The 17,070-nt window shown below is 41.8% G+C and overlaps 5 protein-coding genes across 6 annotated transcripts; 2 read left to right on the top strand and 3 right to left on the bottom strand.

Moving 5' to 3' along the window:
- Positions 1-30: 30 nt before the first annotated feature.
- On the bottom strand, positions 31-1,670 carry LOC108601097 (tektin-1). The gene is made up of 3 exons (XM_017989012.2): positions 1,394-1,670; positions 823-1,335; positions 31-768 (listed from the first exon to the last, which is right to left on the bottom strand). Exons 1-3 carry the CDS (start codon positions 1,564-1,566, stop codon positions 189-191), a joined length of 1,266 nt encoding a protein of 421 aa, XP_017844501.1. The 5' UTR covers positions 1,567-1,670; the 3' UTR covers positions 31-188.
- Positions 1,671-4,909: 3,239 nt separating this feature from the next.
- LOC108600581 (ribosomal protein S6 kinase beta-2) lies at positions 4,910-14,438 on the bottom strand. The gene is made up of 10 exons (XM_017988253.2): positions 13,824-14,438; positions 12,009-12,049; positions 11,360-11,486; positions 11,157-11,288; positions 10,957-11,090; positions 10,702-10,893; positions 10,533-10,623; positions 10,218-10,466; positions 10,035-10,142; positions 4,910-5,307 (listed from the first exon to the last, which is right to left on the bottom strand). Exons 1-10 carry the CDS (start codon positions 13,920-13,922, stop codon positions 4,993-4,995), a joined length of 1,488 nt encoding a protein of 495 aa, XP_017843742.1. The 5' UTR covers positions 13,923-14,438; the 3' UTR covers positions 4,910-4,992.
- LOC108600582 lies at positions 8,318-9,884 on the top strand. Its single transcript, XM_017988254.1, has 2 exons — positions 8,318-9,556; positions 9,614-9,884. Exons 1-2 carry the CDS (start codon positions 8,377-8,379, stop codon positions 9,781-9,783), a joined length of 1,350 nt encoding a protein of 449 aa, XP_017843743.1. The 5' UTR covers positions 8,318-8,376; the 3' UTR covers positions 9,784-9,884.
- A 306-nt stretch (positions 14,439-14,744) lies between the features above and the next one.
- LOC108598700 (uracil phosphoribosyltransferase homolog) lies at positions 14,745-15,881 on the top strand. The gene is made up of 2 exons (XM_017985424.2): positions 14,745-15,022; positions 15,082-15,881. Exons 1-2 carry the CDS (start codon positions 14,811-14,813, stop codon positions 15,623-15,625), a joined length of 756 nt encoding a protein of 251 aa, XP_017840913.1. The 5' UTR covers positions 14,745-14,810; the 3' UTR covers positions 15,626-15,881.
- A 23-nt stretch (positions 15,882-15,904) lies between these two features.
- Positions 15,905-17,066, bottom strand: LOC108598701 (mitotic spindle assembly checkpoint protein MAD2A). Of its 2 annotated transcripts, XM_017985426.1 has the most exons (4): positions 16,947-17,066; positions 16,593-16,881; positions 16,363-16,509; positions 15,905-16,308 (listed from the first exon to the last, which is right to left on the bottom strand). In XM_017985426.1, exons 2-4 carry the CDS (start codon positions 16,663-16,665, stop codon positions 15,905-15,907), a joined length of 624 nt encoding a protein of 207 aa, XP_017840915.1. In that variant the 5' UTR covers positions 16,666-16,881; positions 16,947-17,066. The 2 variants fall into 2 exon arrangements, with proteins under 2 accessions (XP_017840915.1, XP_017840914.1); XM_017985425.1 differs by having other exon boundaries at positions 16,593-17,066.
- Positions 17,067-17,070: the final 4 nt, after the last annotated feature.

Here is a 17,070-nt window from a genome sequence, read left to right as displayed (position 1 = left end):
AATAAATGTTAAGACAAGATGAATCTTTGGTAGAACGGGCACAGACTGCACTGGTGTGAATTTTTTGATTTATTGATCATGTACATTGAAAGAATTTAGTATTAAATGCAGTATGCACATGAAATTTGAGATTGATTAAGTAATGTGTGGGGTGTGGAAAGATCCTCGTTTAACTACTTGTGGTCGAACTAGAACGATTGATATTTGAGAGCCTGGCGCAAGGTCATGCAGTCGACCTCGTCGATTTTGCAAGTATTTGCTTTAATGTTGATCTCCTCCTCCTGCATGACCTGGACATGCATGAGATAGCGCATGGAAGCCTTGTTCTCGTTCAGTTTCTGATTCAGCTTGCAGACAGAGGCCTTCAGAGCCTGCAGCTCATTGTAGAGCGCATCCTGGACCATATCGCAGGTGAGCTCAAGCCCAGGACGATGGGCGCGATTGCTCAGGCGTGTTGAGCATAAAGCAATTGCACGCTGCTTATCGGACATCTCCTTCTCCAGATCGTTCATGTTGCGCTGCACCTGATGTATATGATCCATGGTGTCCTTGTGCTTGTTCTCCAGACACTGCTTCACGTGCTTCGTCTCGGCAATGCGACGATCGAACGCCTCATTGGTGCGATCCGTTTGGTTCTGCATATCCTCGCAGACCTGCTTCAGCAGCAGGTCAATGTAGGCGCGCAGCTGCCCGGCTGAGACCAAAGCCTTGGCGTTTGCCTCAAGATTCTCATAGGTCTGCGCCTGCCACTCGGTGAGCGAGAATTGACTGGGGAAAGCATCAGCATTAGTTACGACTTGGTAAATAGCTTGGCATACTTACCAGTGCTGCTTGGATAGATCCTGTCCCTTGGCCAGATCATGCTGAAAGTCCTTCAACTTCAGATTCTTCTCGTCAATGGACAGCGACTTGTCCTTGGCTGCCAAATCCTGATCCAGCAAATACATGGCAGCGCGCAGCTTGCGTATTTGCTCCTCAGCCTCCTTGAGCGCTGCATCAGCCAAGCCCTGGCAACCCTTGATGACCTTGAGCTCGCGACGCAGCGAGCGATCCACCTCATCATCGCACAGATCCACGCCAATGCGACCCTCGCGCAGGATCAGGCACTGCTTGCAAATGGCCAGCGACTTATCCTTGAGAAACTCAATGGCATTGAGCACGCGATTGCGATAAGTATTCAATGCCTCATCCTCCAGCATGGCCGTCTTCTTCTGACGGTTCAGCTCATCGACTAGAAAGCGAATCTCACTGGTGCGCTCGCGCATATGATGCTCCACCTCGCGCTGCCAGTTCTTGGTGGTGTCCTTGGTCTCATCTACCACGCGACGCGACTCTCTGCGGCGTTGGAAGAGAGACGTACATGTTATACTCGATCAATAACTGCAATACTTACTCGACAATGCGCTCGGCGAGCTTCTCCTGGTCGCAGGTAATGCGAAACTTAATCTTGTTGTTGTAGTCCCAATCCTCCTCAGAGTAGCGCGGCGGGCACTTGGCCACTGGACCCAAGTGCTTGCCTGCCAGCTGCAGGCTCGTTATGCGTCGCGTCTTCAAATTAGGCAACATGGTTAATGGTTCTTGCCTGCTTGCGTAAGTAACAAATGTATAGAAAATTAGTTAATAGTTATGTATGTTGTAAGTTGTTACGTATTGCTTAACACATATGTGTGTGTGTGTGTATGCATGTGTGTGTGTGTGTGAGTTTTCAATGGCATACTTTTCAATCTGGGAGTTGAGCATACCTGGAGGGTTCTGTAGCTGTGACGATTTGAGCTGCGACTGAACTGCAGTTTGGCTTTGATTAGACTGTGCCCAACGGGTTCGTTTAATCGATTCATGCTAAGGAATTTACGGTTGCCTAGCGGTATTTATTATTATGTTGCCAATACATACAAACATATGTACGGATGTTTGCCCCTCCGTGTATGTCACATGGCAGTCCAATTGAGCACAAACGCAATCACCTCGCTCCGCACTCCCCTCTCCCGCTCGCTCTCTCGTTCTGTCGAGCTGTCGCTTCATTTCAATTGCAGCTTTGTCGCCACTGCTCGCCCATTCGGTGGCTGGCGCGACTCGTCCTTGTGGTTTCTTTCTTCTGCGCCTTACGGCGTTTTTAAAAATAGCTGTGTGTGCCACCTGACTGACTTTCAAGCTACGATCGATTTCTGCATGTTAACATACTTTCGCTTTTATTTTTTTGCGTTTCTGCCAACTTTTTGCCGCTTTGGACATTTATGCTGCGTGACTGGGTGGGCGTGGACTGGGCTGGGCGGCGACACCACCATAAAATTGCTATTTAATCAACTGCGCCACACACACAGTTTGGGAGCCATAGAACAGTTTGGTGATATTCAAAATGCTTCGCAATTATTTTGTAGTTTTTATGTAAAATTAAGTTTTTAATTTATTACGATATACATTTGTTGTTGTTGTTGTGGTTGTTGTTGTTTGCCTTCATATGTATGTATGTATATATGCATCATATATATGTAGATTTAGGTATATATGTAAGTATACACGTTTTTTCTTTCATGCACTGCTTAATCTTAATAATAGAAAAAAATGTACAATTTTTTTTATTAACTAGGATCTCTTGATGTTTACTCTCAATTAGTTGCATTTAGTGTGTTGCATTTTATTTGGATTAACTTCAATGCTTTTGTCCCAGCACTTAGCAGAGAATTTTAAGCACTATCGTAGGCTGGCTTCATTTAAATAACAGTTAAGCCAGAGTTGCCATTGTCAGCTATGCTTCTGTGTCTATGTGTGTGTGTGTGTTTATGAATTATTAACAGTGAACTTGTAATTTTTGTTTTTTAAATATATATTTTGCCATAATTTGAGTTACTCAGCCAGAACATTTAATTTGTGGCATTATTATTAGCTCAGCCGCTGAACTGTACAAAAAGCTAAACTTAATTATTGTATGGTATCTTCCTATTTATATAAACTCTAGAACCTAAGCGATGTTTTCTTTTCTCAGTGAACCTGAACCTTTAATAAATTGGTGTTTGTTATTTGTATTTTTCCTTTACGTTGCTTTGCTCTGCTTTAGTATTAATTGTTAATTGTTTAACTTGGCTATCTACGCATACGAACTGTACTCGTCTGCATTTGTTTAGTTTTCTTTTGTTTTGTTTTGTAATTTATTAAATTCATTTATTTGCTTTTTGTTTTTTTATTATTTGTAATTTGTTGCTAGTTTCTTGTTGTTTCCTTTTATGTAGGCAGTGTTTCATCATTCTTGGGTGTTGCTGTTTTTTTATTTGCTTCTTGAACAATATTTTCTTTTAATAATATAGATATATATTTTTTTCTTAAATTTTAGCACAATTGTTTTGTGTTGTAAGTTTTTCATTTTTTTTGTGTTTTCTTTGTTGGCTACACTAACAAAGAAAATAAGACATTTCTTACTCAATTTGCCGGCGCCACATTGAAAATGTTTTTGTTTCTTTTGCATTTTGTATATAAGAACTAAAGCCGAGTGAGGCAAAAATTAATATTATCAGCAATGAAATAAAAAATGTAAGTCACATACATTAACAAATAAACTTTACATTTAAAAATATATACATATATTTTTGCAAATAATTTGTAGTAATATATATTTGCTTCATAAACTCTGTTCAATATTTGTTGCTGTTCTTCTTTCATATTATAATTTAGTTGCTTTTATTTTATGCTTATTCATTTCTTTTTAACAAAAATAATTGCTTCTGAGGTATTTATTTTTTATTTGTTTATATAAATGTTTATACACAAGTAACCGTTATAAGTATTTAGGCTTTTTTTAGTCGTTCTCGTTTTCAATAGTTGGTTTTCATTTTTATATGTTTTATTTTTAGTTTTAGTTTTCGTTTCATTTTATTTTGTTTGTATTGTAGTTGTCTTGTCTTTTTAAACAATTCAAAGCACCTTTTGATTATATTTGACATTGTATGTTTATTTATCTTTTTTTTCAATCATTAGAAAACAAGAGAAACAGAATATATATAATCAAAGAACATACACAATTATCAATTGAACAAATATTATATTTTCATTATATCTTTTATGATTGTGGCAGCGTTTAGCTTCTCAGTACGCGGTATAAACGTTAATATATATTATTATAGCATCCAAGGGTTTCAATTTAATTTGTTTATATATATATATCGCCGCTCTTATATAAGAAATGCCTTATTTTTCGCGCCTATTGGAAACAAACAAAACATAAAATGTAATTGTGTATATAGAGTAGTAACAGATAGAAAGCTGCAGCAACTAAAAGCGAGTTTTCTTCATTAGGACAATTTATTAAAATAAATAAAAAATAATTGGCACTGCAACTTCAAAGTTGCACAACCCGTGCTCATGGCGTTTGGAAACCGTTTAACATCGTATATTCATTATTAATTTTTGTTTTTTTGTTATAATAATAATTGTTATTTATGTGTTTCATTTGTGTGGTGTGGGGGCTAGCTCCAAAATTATATAGTCATTGACAAATAAAATGTATTAGTTTAAGCCGAGATAGAGGCGTGTGTCGGTATATGAATATATATATATATAGCATGTATATATGTTTGTTTGTGTTTGCGTTACAAAAAATATATATAGAAGTAAAGTAAACAAAAATGATAAGTGTACATTTGAACTAAATTGTGTAAACCTTTTTGCCTACAATTATTAAAAATAAACTGTATTTATACAAGCCGGAGCGCAACGTCCGGACGTAGCTTGATAACTAAGTGTGTGTGTCCACCCAATCTACATGCATATCGTGTATTACACATGTGTATATATATATAAATATATATATATATAGGTATATATGTAGTTAATGTATATAGTTAGGCTATATGTTAGTATTTTCTGTATATTCCAAACAAAATGTTTATCGTAGCACGCACCCTCATCTCTCTCTCTCCTTCCTCTCAATCGTTTCAATTCAATTCAACTTCAAGTTCTTCACCGTCGCGTAATAACAAAAACAAGTTTCGCGTAGTAACCTTAGACCATGGGCAGACCCTGCTGCACGTCCATCATTTCGTCCTGCGCTGGCGAGGGGCGTGGAGCGAACGTTTGCATATGTAGGGGATGCGTATGCTGATGCTGATGCGAGGGCGTGGCCCGAGCGAACAATGTGGAGCGCTGCATGCCCATGGGTACATTGCCTCCGACGTTGGCATTGGCGGACGGGAACTGCAGCCGAAAGCTGTTGTCCAGATGATGATGCGGTCGAGGTGTGCGTCGTGGCGAGCGCGCTGGCATGCGATTGGCTCGATGCATATCCTCCAGTATCGAGGGCGCTACATAGGTGAAACCCTGCAAAGCAAAGCAGAAACAAAGCCAAAGATTAATAAATGTCATTGTGCCAATTGACTTATCAAGCGACACAATTGTATCGGGGTCTGGGTCTGGGACTGGCATACTAATATATCAGACGCTTCGCTTCGATAGTGTTGAGCATTGTGTAAACGGCCCATGTAACAGCATTTGCATAATTTTTACCCGCTCACCACCAAGAGAGAGAGAGACACTAATTAAAAAAAAGCTGAAATAATTTTGTGTGTGTTTGACGAAATACAATTATAAAACAGACAGCGCGCTAAACAAATGCAATAAAATAATTACACTGACATTTATCCGGAGCAGTATCTGCTACGTGTTAGCAATGCCAATTCGGAAGCTGAACTTAATCTTAGATCTGAGCACATGTAGAGCTGGTGTTGACCCAAAAAATCAATTGGCAGTTACAGCATGAGAAAGCGTAGCTTTGAGCATGTTCTAATTGGTGAAGAGCAGCAGTGAATTACAGTTTGAGCTGCTCGGTGGCTGTCAAACTGTCAGACTTATCAGCGTGCAAACAGACAGTAAGCTTATTACAGCAATTGCCAAAACAAATACAAACCACAAAGGGCCGCCAAAAACAATAGCCAAACGCACTTAGCGCAATTGTAAACAAATGCAGGCAAAGACAAACAACAATAAGCATATAATATAAAATAATACTGACTGTTGTTTTTGCTGCTCATGAGCCGCAATTAGTTGTTCAAAGGTAAAAACCAGCAGCTGGCAACAAGTGTATACGCATAAGTGTAGCTAGCGCAACTAAAAAATACCCTGCACCCGTTTGCTGCTTGCTCCATGATCTTCTCCAACTATTTTTCAATGGGTATGCGCAGTAACCACAACTCTCTCGATAAGCAAACTCTCTGCATTTAAGCCACGGTCTCTTCTCAGTCACGTTGTCGATTACCGTTCGTTTTGGCCAGTCTCGAAGAAACACTCAAGCCGTGCACACGACACGAACAACAGACGCAGCAATAAGCCAACAGAAAAAAAAAAAAAAACAAACTAACTTAAATTCAACTTTCGTCTCGCGTATGGTAGAAAAGTTTAGCACCTCGTACCGCCCATAACACAAATTTATGCTTTTTATTAAACGCTCGTTGTCGTGACTGCGGAGAAAGGCTTAGCCGCGGCTTAGCTGCGATTTGCCAAAAAAGTTTACTTCACCATGCAAACGCATTGACATTCATTCTCGGACTGCTGCGCTTGCGGGGGGGAGCAGCCTCATTTATCATTTTCAGGGCTATCGGGTGCGCTCAAAACAAAAAAACATACGACGTGCTCACGAAAACAAAAGAAACAACAAACCTGTTGTAAGCTTGGCTTGAAACAACAACAAATAGAGCGAGAGAGAGCAGCAGCAGCGGCGGAGGGATCTAGCACAAAGTGCAGTCGCTGGCGCACACGTGCTAGAAAGCGAGAGCGCCAAGCGGTCGGCAGTCAGCTGTTGGCTTAATTGGGACAAGAACCATTCACAATTAATGAAGCTGCAAGTGAACTGCAGTGCTTGTCAAACTGTATGTGCGGAAGTGTTTACAAATCGAACTTTATGTTACATTGCATAATAACAACAGCAGAAAAAAAAACTTACTGCCTTAAGTAAATAAAAACATGTGCAAGAAATTTATAACGCAAATTGGCAAACTGTCGAAAATAACAAAAACCTACAATTTGTGTTGAACTCAAAAATAAAAGCCCAGCTTTGTTCGCGACTATTGTGAATGCACGTTGATTGTGAATAACAAACATAAAGATAGCTGAAAAACAAAAACAACATTGCATGGTTAGGCATAAACAATTGGTAAAAATGTCCAAGTCGTGGAAAATAAATTCACTCTCGATGCTGTTGCTGCTGTTGGCGGCGGCGGCGACGACGACGACGACGCTGGCAGCAGCAATGCCCCAACAACAACTAATGCCAGCAACTGTTGCAGCCAGCATGCCAGCAGCAACTATTTTAAATGCAACTGCCTCCGCTGGCACTTTCATCGATCACAGCAACAACAACAGCAACAGCAACGAAGCCTTTGGCGCCTCCTTTGAGCAGCAACAACAACAATCACAACAGCCAATGCAATATGCACAAATAAATGCATTAGATAAAGAAGTAGGTATGCATATGGTATCCAACAATAGCAGTGACTACTGTATACGCTTTCTATATGAATTTAAAGCTTGATCGAAACTAACAAAGCATTTGATTAAATTTAATTCATTCATAGCTTATCTTACTTATGTCGAATTTTAATTAATTTTTTTTTAATTTTAGAGTACATCAATTTCGATTAAGCACTTATTATATTTTGCTCAAAGTGAAATTTTCGTATAATGCAGTTGTTGTTGTTGTTGGGGAGTTGGTGGTGGTGGCCTGATCATGGCTGGCGTCGTTCCATCAATGTGCGTATTTATATGGAACAACGGTAGCCAAACCAAACCGAAGCGAACAACAACAACATAAACAAATGTTTAAGTTGCAAATTAGCCGCCGCCACTGCACAAGCAATAACGGCAAAGTAAAGAGAGAGAAGAGCAGCCAGGGGGAAGGTCGCAAGAAAAATTGTCGGTATAGTTTAGTTTATGGGTGGCCAGACTACTTCAGATGTGTGAAAGTGAAATTTATTACAGCTGAATTTGAAAACGCACGAATTTAGAGCTAGACGTTAGGCAGACTATGGCAGGTTTTTTTATACACTTTAAAGTAATTTAAAGAGCAAAAGGGTATATGAAAGTTGTGCTAGAAAATGATAAAAACATCTTCACTAACTCTACTGGATCAAAATATGCAATTCTTTGCATATTAAATTACGCAGTGCATTGAAAACAAAGTGTATCTAATGTTGATTGCTGCCAACTTTAGTTGCGTACTTGTTTTGGAGATTGTATAATTATTTGAGCAAAGTATCGCTAATTAAAATGAAATTTATGTGCACTTATCTCGTTTTTCTCGCTTTAATGTTACGCCATCTATTTTTTATGATTTTAGTGGAACGACTGATCAAGCAATGGGCGCCAATAGTCTGGCTGGCGCCTGAAGAGAAATTTATGCCTTTGGGTGTGGAGGAGTTTCTGCAGCATGTGCATCCAATGGACAAGGAACGCAACTATATACCGGGCATGCCCTTTAGTGAATACTCTACCAAATCGCATTTGGTAACCAACAATGAAATGGAGCAGCTGCTGAACAATGAGCAATCGTTTATTTATGGTCGCAATCCTAACGAAGCACCTGTGCCGGTCTATGGCGTGGTTACCTTGTGCCCAGCAGCAGCAGCACCACCGCCGCCGCCCAAGCCTGAAGTCAAGCCTTATGCGCCGCCGCCGCCGCCAGCAGCAGCCTTGGCCAGCACACGCGGACCCTACATACCCGTGTCTATAGATCCGCTGGAGGATCGAAATGATACAGTGCGACGCTCATCGCGTCTTTTTCCATTGTTTCAGCGCATGAAACGTGAGCTGGCGCCACTTTCAGAGTACGATTTGGTCATGGGCGAGACGCAGCCAGCTACGTCTGAGCAGCAGCAACAGCTACTTGAGCCGGAGCCGGAGCTAGCGGCTGAGCTGGAGTCAGACTATGGCGTGCCTGTCAACAACTTCATTGCCAATTTGGCGGACAATGTCAAGTTTAGCGGCGGTGCTGGCTTGGAAGACAACTTGCAGGACAACAACATTGGCGAGTCGCCGGAGCCCGAAGTACACGGCATAAAGGGTCAGCTGCCTGGCTTCCATGTGACCTACTGGATGTTTTACCCATACAGTCAAGGCAAGACCATGTGCACGCTTAGTCTGGGACCATTGGGGCGCATTCCCTTTCCCGCCGTCTATGGCTACTGCCTGGGGCATCGCCGCGACATTGGCAGCCATGTGGGCGACTGGGAGCACATGAGCCTTTACTTTAATGGCGACTCGGAGCCGCAGGCTATGTATGTGTCGGCCCATGATGCGGGCGCCTATTACAGCTACAATCGCCTGACGGGCGCTTTTGAGTTTCGCCGCCAGGAGACGCGCAAGGGCATCCTGCAGCGTCCGAATTTTCCCAAAACTGTCACCACATTTAAAAATCATCCGGTTCTGTTTGCTGCCAAGGGCTCGCATGGACTGTGGACGGCGCCTGGCAAGCATCGATTTGTCAAAGTGGCAAGACTCTATGACATCAATGGCTTTGGCACGCCCTGGAACACTTGGAAAGCTGTCGACATAAGCTACAAGAATCTCAAGTCCTACGGTGCGTAGCGTCTGCTTAAAATCACATTATAAATGCCTAAACTAATTTATTTTATAGGGCGCTCGCTGGTGCCGGATTGGCTGACGTATCGCGGTAAATGGGGCAACCCCAAGAGCAAATGTCATCCATTTAGACGCATTGGCCTAAACTTTTGTGAGTTTACGGACGGACCCACGGGCATTCCACTAAAGGAGCCGCATTTCCAGTGCGGTGCTGACTATCGTTGAGTTCTTATGATTTAAGGAAAGCAACTTTCCGGCCTATTGCTTAAAGTAGTGAAGTAAAGTATTTATTGTGTTATCAACGCCCTAAAGCATTAAAAATGAATTAAGAAACAAGTCTACAAAGAGCTTTTTAATGCAGGGATGGGGTCTGGTCTTAAGTTTCAGACAGCTGTCAGTTCTATATACAATTGAGGATCCTTGCAACCAAATACTGCTGTTGAGCCTGGGATATCCTTACTTTCTATCGCACTTACTTGGAAAATAGAATTGGCACTTTCGCTGAGCGTTGTTTCATCTGGTGAATCCACGGGAATTTGTCTTGTGAACCTCGTATCAAATTGGGATACATCATCTTCACTTCGCTGTGGTTTTACAAAAGTAAAACAATACACATTAATAATTGAAAATGGCTATGGCTTAGTAAATAGCAAGCTCACCAGCAGCGGCTTAATGGGTGGCTCTAAACGTCTGGCCACCACATCTTCCCAGTTGACATGCTTAAAGAATGGATGTGCCTGCACAGCCGCCGCATCCTCTTTGCCGCTACCCAGACGCTGTGGCTCTTGTCGCTTCATCAGGCGACGCACTAAATCTCTGGCTTCTGGTGTGAGGTAGGCTGGCAGATTAAGCTTGGCTTTCAGTATGGTTTCAATAGTTTTTTTGCGATTCTCCGCTGTAAATGGTGGCTGTCAAAGTAGAGAGTAATCATATAATTAATACATTAATATATAAAGCAAGTTCATGATAATTACCACGCCTGTCAGCATGTCAAACATGAGTGCGCCCAGTGACCACCAATCGACGGCTTTGCCATGGCCACTTCTGGTTAAAATTTCAGGTGCCCTACAACAGTTGAAATATCAATTAGTTTTACATAAATAAAGGTTATACAAATTGTTAAAGCAATTGCTTTGCACGCACATGTACTCAATTGTGCCACAGAAGGTGTGGGTGACAATACCCTCTTGTATGTGTTCCTTGCACAGACCGAAGTCGGTAAGCTTCACATGTCCCTGTGCGTCGAGCAAAATATTCTCGGGCTTCAGATCGCGATAGATGATGCCCAGTGTGTGTAAATGTCCCAGAGCCAAGATAATTTCGCTCAGGTAAAAGCTAAAAGACACAAATTTAATTATATTAACTTGTATTAAGCAATGAGTAGTTGCAAGTGCTTACCAGGTGGTATCCTCTAGAAAGATGCCCTCACGCTCCAAATGCATAAACAGCTCGCCGCCGCTTAGATATTCAAGTATTAAATATAATTTACCGTCTGTTTGAAAGGCATACACCAGCTCCACAATAAACGGATGCTAAAGCATAAGACGTATCATGTTAAATTCAATTATAAAATTAAATTATATTATTATGTGGCGTACCTTGACTGCCTCGAGTATGTTACGCTCGGCGCGTGTGTGCGCCGTGTCCTTTTGGTTGGTCACTATCGATGCCTTCTTAAGCACCTTCATGGCAAAATATTTATTGGCATCACGTCCAGCCGTCTTGCGCACCTGCAAGCGTAAAAGTTATAAAGTTATAGTTTCAATTGGGCTTATTGTCTTAAAGCTTGTGCGCAGCTTACCTGAAAAACTTTGCCGTAGCCACCTTTGCCGAGCACTTTCTTCAGCTCAAAGTCTGTGGGTCCGAGCTTGATTTTGCCCGGATTGACATTTTCCTCGGAAAGCTGTATGGTCTCCTGGCCTTCATTGCTGTTGGTATGCGAGCAGGGATTAGTGCTAATATAACTGGCGTGGGAATCAGACAACCCACGACACGTTCTATAAATAAATTCGCGCCAAACACGCGCTGATTGGTAGCCCCCAAACGCTAAATAGTAAATTACGCGCACGCCCGCTACCCCCACCCCACCCCCAACAAACACCAACACAAGCCGGCTGTCGCCCCAACACACGTAATATCAAGTGTTTGTCATATGTCTGTTTGCAAATCGGCTGGCGTCGGGTGTTTTGGCTTATTGCCCATTTGACGAGCCACAACAAGCTGTTGGTAGTCAATTGGCTGTTGTAAACACTTCTGCAGCCGACAAAGCCAAACGCACGCGTTGTTATCAGTTATCAGTACGTACACACACACCGTCGTCTGACTCTGATCTTCCCCCTACCAACCCATCCCATCCCATCCCATATATGTAAATTTGTTTAGCTGTTTTCCGAGAAACGAGAAACTGCAGTCTCATCTTCCGCCAGCGACATTACTTGTGGATTACTCACTCTTGATGTAGATTTATGCTCAATTCCGGTTCTAGATCAACCTGCAAAACAAACAACAAAGTCAAGAGAGAGATAGAGAATCAGGCAAATGAATCATTTGTAATATAAAAACTATTACTATTTTACAATTTAACTGAAGCTAGCAAAATGATAAGCGATTTAATTGCATGCACTCTACATGGGAAATTAAATTGCCCTACAGTAAAGACTCCTATCAGTGCTTGTGTTAAGGCCTTCAAGTCTCTTGCATATTGACAATGACAAATTACCATCTGCTCATTTTATTTTTGCGGAGAAAGTGTTTTTGGGGGCAGAGAAATCGATAAGAAAAGAAAAGAGTACAAGCATCAACGCCGACGCCGACGCAGAACGCACAGCATAAAATTCCTCGATCTGCCTCGTCGCTGATCTGCTCACGCACACACAGTCACACATATATACTATATAGACACACACACACACACACACACCTTCTCTTTAATGACAAACTAAATTTAGAACTCGGAACAATGCCAAATACTCTGCCGACAGACAGTTCAGCTGATGCTGCTGATGCTGCTGATGCCGCCGCCGCTGTCGCCGCTGCTTCGGCCGCTGCTCGCATTGGGTAATTTGCTTTTGCTCCCCTCGACTTAAAGTTCACTTATATGCGGGCGTTCGTTGGGCGCCAAGTGGCAACTGTTGTGGTTCGAGCGCTGCTGGCGCCGTATATTTTATATAAAAATTAGCAATTCCATTATAATTCATATAGTACACAAATCGAAGGCGTGCGCTTGCTCAAATATAAACTACAATTACTATCTATACATGTGAGATAGTACTTAAAAGTAAAACTTTAGCTATAAAAGAATAGAATGCCCTTTTTTTAAAAATGCATTTGCAAACAATTTTAAGTGCACGCGCCGTCTGCGGCGCGATCGTCGCACTCTGCCTCTCCTTTTAGTTGTTTTGTCCGCTTATTTCTTCATAATATTTTTTCACCATCTTATCAGCCCAGCGCGCACGGCATTTTTTCGTCTATTAAATTTTTTATACTATTTGCTGATAAGAAATTTTTTAAGTGGGTGTTTAACAGTGTGCGTTCAACTTGTTGCCCCAGTTGGACAATCAAACATGAAAGTTTGCTGAATATTTAAAACTTATTATTAATAAAAGCATTCTATTTCAAACTAGTATTTAGCACTAAGTTAATTATATACAAAAAACAATTTGCTATGCATATTATTATATTATTTCCTGTTTGAACAGCGCACAGATTAAAATTTTACAAACTACTTTTTATTTTTTGGAACCAAGTTCCACTGTGTGCTCGCCTTATGGCAGCTGTTGTAATTCTAAAGTTGATGATAGTCAAGTTAAACTTATTTATTGTGTGTGTGTGCCGGTGTGAGTGTTTGATACTGATTATTTTGAAGGACATTTGCTTGAGTTGATTGCCTAATAACGAAAACCAATGGAAGAATATGATAAACGAATTTCTATGCATATGCAAAGTATATGCACGTGTGTGTGTGTATGTATGTGTGAGCTGCGCTTTAGCCTAAGCTGCGCTATTGAATAACCTGATGACGACACTCACACACCTTAGAGGCAATCACTCTCTCCCCTGTGTCTGCTGAACTTTTGCGCAGCAGATAAGCTTGAGAGTTCATCTCGCATTTTTGTGGGCAGCTGTTGCACTTTCACAAAGCGTAGGTAAACAAAGAGGAAAATCTTGAAGGTCTTGAACACAAAGCAGTAATTGCGGAGGGGGAAATCCAACAATGGTGGTGGGAGTAAAGTTTCGCTGCTGCGCAGTTTTGTTTTTGTACTCACATCATCTAATTCGATCCTGTCGTCGTCTGAGTCATGCTCCTTGTCATCCTCGTGCAACTCGAGATCGAACAGTTCACTTGGATCGCTCACGTCCGCCATTTGTCGTCACTCCACTATACACACACTCACTCACAGGCAGACAGACACACGCACACGCTCACGCGCAAACACTGGCAAACACTTTGCTATTTGCCTTTTGTTGCTTTGCTCTTTTTTGCTTTTGCGTCTAGCACATACAATACGGAAACAGCCCAGCGAAACGTAACAAAAACTTAGACGCACTTTCTTGGCCAACGTCAGTCGCAGCTGATTTAGTTTGAATTACGTTTTAGGCAACTCGACCAGGTGCGCACGGGGGGAGGGGAGCACTGGGCTGTTTTCGACGCCCCGAAGGTTATTTGTTTATTAGTTAATAGAATATGAATGGAAACGAAGGCGCAGCAGCAGCGGAGCGCCAATGCCAGCCATACAATACACCAATACACACGCAGTCGGATACGCGACCATGAGACAACTACGAAGTTGCTAGTAAGTTGTCATTCGACGTTAGATGCACGCGTGCTCACGTTGAAGCGTCCAAATTAAATAAATTTTAATTTAGTAATAATTAAAATGCACTTTTTTCTTTGTTTGCAACAAGAACACGAGGTATTTATTCTGGAACCGCGCAGATGACAGTGTGCTTACTTTAGGGTTGTTGCCCGTGCATTTAAATATCGATAGTCTTAGATAATTTTAAATATTTGCCGTCGATATAAGAAACTTCCCATATCTCGTTTTAAAGTCGATTTAAAGATAAATAGGAAGATATGTAATTATAAGGGGCGGTATTTGAAAAGATAAAATTGATTACTAACACGAGTTTTATTTGAATAAGTGCAATGGGCGATACATGCTGCCTGGCCGATTATCGATTAGATTATCTATCGTCTGGCTTGCACGCGAGCAATAACAACCGAGTTTTATTACAAATCTATTCAAGTAGCAATGTGTCCAAGTGGTTCACCCAGCAGCAACGGCTCCCAAGAAGGAGATGCCAGTGAGGCTGAGCAGCCCGTCGCTGCACAACCGGAGCAGACATTGAGAACAGCTGTTGTGGCATTCACACCCGAAGAAATACTCAGTGACTATGGTGAAAATCTGAAGCTACTTACACTCAACTCACAAGTGGCTGAATTATTAACCATTATACGAGACAAGTAAGATAGTCGCCCAAGTTATAACCCACATTAATAGTTTTGTTTTACCCTTTTGTCAGAACAACTACGCGTAGTGATTTTAAATTCTACGCAGACCGGCTCATACGGCTGGTGATCGAAGAATCTCTCAATCAGTTGCCCTACACTGATTGTGACGTAGTTACACCCACTGGCGCTACGTATAATGGACTCAAATATCGCTCCGGCAATTGTGGTGTGTCCATCATACGTTCCGGTGAGGCCATGGAGCAGGGCTTGCGTGATTGCTGCCGCTCCATACGCATAGGCAAGATCTTGGTGGAATCTGATGCCAATACGCACGAGGCTCGAGTAGTCTACGCACGTTTCCCCGATGACATTGGCAGTCGCCAGGTGCTGCTCATGTATCCCATCATGTCCACGGGCAATACAGTTCTACAGGCCGTGAATGTGCTGCGGGATCACGGCGTCCCGGAAAATTGCATCATATTATCCAATCTCTTTTGCACGCCCGTCGCCGCGCGCACAGTTGTGAATGCGTTTCCCAAGATGAAGATTCTTACCTCGGAGCTGCACCCAGTGGCCCCCAATCACTTTGGGCAGAAATACTTTGGTACAGACTAGTTAGCGACAACCGCCCAAAAGAGCAGCCACAAGACTTGACGAATAAGCTACCGCTTAGGATAGAATACATCCAATCCCGTCTAGACCAACTAACCTAACCTTAAGCGAATTGTTTGCTTCTTATTAAAATGAATGTTATTTTTCTCTCCCCATGTTTTTAGATATCCTTTAAAGCGGAGCCTGCGCCCAAATGCTATTGCAATTATGATAAGCCTTATTCAAATTTTATTAATTTATATATGTAAATATGAAATGGAATAAATATTGTATAAATATCACTTAGGAGCTCATTTTGTAATTGACCACAGTGTCCACCTTGTGCAAGCCCGTCGAGAACGACCGCAGCTGCACCGCCTGGGCATTCTGTATAAATACTGCACCGGTTTCGTCCCACTGTGCTGGAATCTCTGTATTTTGCAGCGTATGTATCATCACATCGAAAGTACATATGCAGTCCAGCAGCGGTAGATAGCTAACTGTAGCAGAGATTTGTCGCATAACATCTCTAATTTCGTTTTGTATGCGGCTGAGCTCCTTCGAGGAAGTTAGCTTGGTGGGATCGCCAGTCTCACCATCACCTACCTCAGCCTGCATTTTGAAGTCCCAACACTCGAGCACTTCCTTGGTGTGTGCATTGGTAATGACCATGGATATCTTATTAATCATATTCTTCGCCAGCCATTCTGCAATATGCAAAATATCATAGAACTTTGCCACACTGTGTGCCCACAACTAACCTTCTGTCTGAGTGAGCACATTCTGCAAAAAGGATGTGATCTTTGGATCCTTGGACATAAGTATTGTCAAGCCATATTGCTGCGTGCTGTCAAAGTTCTCCGCAGGATATATTCCACGTTGAAACAATATCGAATTAATGCCATACTCTAAATTACAACAATAAGCAACGCCATTACAAACGCGCGCGATATACAAGCGTCGTTGCCGCTTTCTACTCGTATTTACTTACTTAGATATTCCACTATAATAGTAGCGGAACCCTTCAATGTTATGCAGTTCTTTGTTGCCTGGGATGTAGACATTTCGAATAGGCTTTTAACTATCACACAGTTTAACAATTTTATTATAATTTAAAATCAAGCGCACTAAGATCGCAGCAAGCTTTCCTTTGGTGATGTGAAAAAAACACATTTATATATCGATGGCTAATGTGCACATATTCGATTTTCAAGTGCTAATCGATCGTGCCGATAAGGCAAAACTGACACGTATCATCCACAAAAAATAAATACGCAGCCCTGAAAGTATGTGATAGTTTTTATGCGCGGAAGTCATATGCTTGAATCTGACTTAGGCAACGAACTTGGCATGCCAAACAAATTATGCCAGGAAATATATCTGCAGAGATTTTGTACTGCCGAGCTTTGGGGATGCTCCAATATTTAAAACACTGACAAAATTCGACACGTACTGCAGCTATATTGTTT

The sequence above is a fragment of the Drosophila busckii genome, chromosome 3L (assembly GCF_011750605.1).
Source record: "Drosophila busckii strain San Diego stock center, stock number 13000-0081.31 chromosome 3L, ASM1175060v1, whole genome shotgun sequence".
NCBI classification, from domain to species: Eukaryota; Metazoa; Arthropoda; class Insecta; order Diptera; family Drosophilidae; genus Drosophila; species Drosophila busckii.
This window is presented reverse-complemented; position numbering and strand designations above follow the sequence as displayed.

What these genes read in the sequence shown, in the direction of transcription:
- LOC108601097 (XM_017989012.2), bottom strand. Translation starts at nt 1,566, where the DNA reads ATGTTGCCTAATTTGAAGACGCGACGCATAACGAGCCTGCAGCTGGCA. An exon ending in CTCGCCGAGCGCATTGTCGA is followed by an intron (nt 1,336 to 1,393) that starts GTAAGTATTGCA and finishes CCAACGCCGCAG; the next exon opens with AGAGTCGCGTCGCGTGGTAG. An exon ending in GATCTATCCAAGCAGCACTG is followed by an intron (nt 769 to 822) that starts GTAAGTATGCCA and finishes TGCTTTCCCCAG; the next exon opens with TCAATTCTCGCTCACCGAGT.
- LOC108600582 (XM_017988254.1), top strand. Translation starts at nt 8,377, where the DNA reads ATGCCTTTGGGTGTGGAGGAGTTTCTGCAGCATGTGCATCCAATGGAC. An exon ending in CAAGAATCTCAAGTCCTACG is followed by an intron (nt 9,557 to 9,613) that starts GTGCGTAGCGTC and finishes TTTATTTTATAG; the next exon opens with GGCGCTCGCTGGTGCCGGAT.
- LOC108600581 (XM_017988253.2), bottom strand. Translation starts at nt 13,922, where the DNA reads ATGGCGGACGTGAGCGATCCAAGTGAACTGTTCGATCTCGAGTTGCAC. An exon ending in ACAGGATCGAATTAGATGAT is followed by an intron (nt 12,050 to 13,823) that starts GTGAGTACAAAA and finishes TTTGTTTTGCAG; the next exon opens with GTTGATCTAGAACCGGAATT. An exon ending in GCTACGGCAAAGTTTTTCAG is followed by an intron (nt 11,289 to 11,359) that starts GTAAGCTGCGCA and finishes TTACGCTTGCAG; the next exon opens with GTGCGCAAGACGGCTGGACG.
- LOC108598700 (XM_017985424.2), top strand. Translation starts at nt 14,811, where the DNA reads ATGTGTCCAAGTGGTTCACCCAGCAGCAACGGCTCCCAAGAAGGAGAT. An exon ending in TTAACCATTATACGAGACAA is followed by an intron (nt 15,023 to 15,081) that starts GTAAGATAGTCG and finishes CCCTTTTGTCAG; the next exon opens with AACAACTACGCGTAGTGATT.
- LOC108598701 (XM_017985425.1), bottom strand. Translation starts at nt 16,665, where the DNA reads ATGTCTACATCCCAGGCAACAAAGAACTGCATAACATTGAAGGGTTCC. An exon ending in TATTATAGTGGAATATCTAA is followed by an intron (nt 16,510 to 16,592) that starts GTAAGTAAATAC and finishes GTTGTAATTTAG; the next exon opens with AGTATGGCATTAATTCGATA. An exon ending in TGTGCTCACTCAGACAGAAG is followed by an intron (nt 16,309 to 16,362) that starts GTTAGTTGTGGG and finishes TGCATATTGCAG; the next exon opens with AATGGCTGGCGAAGAATATG.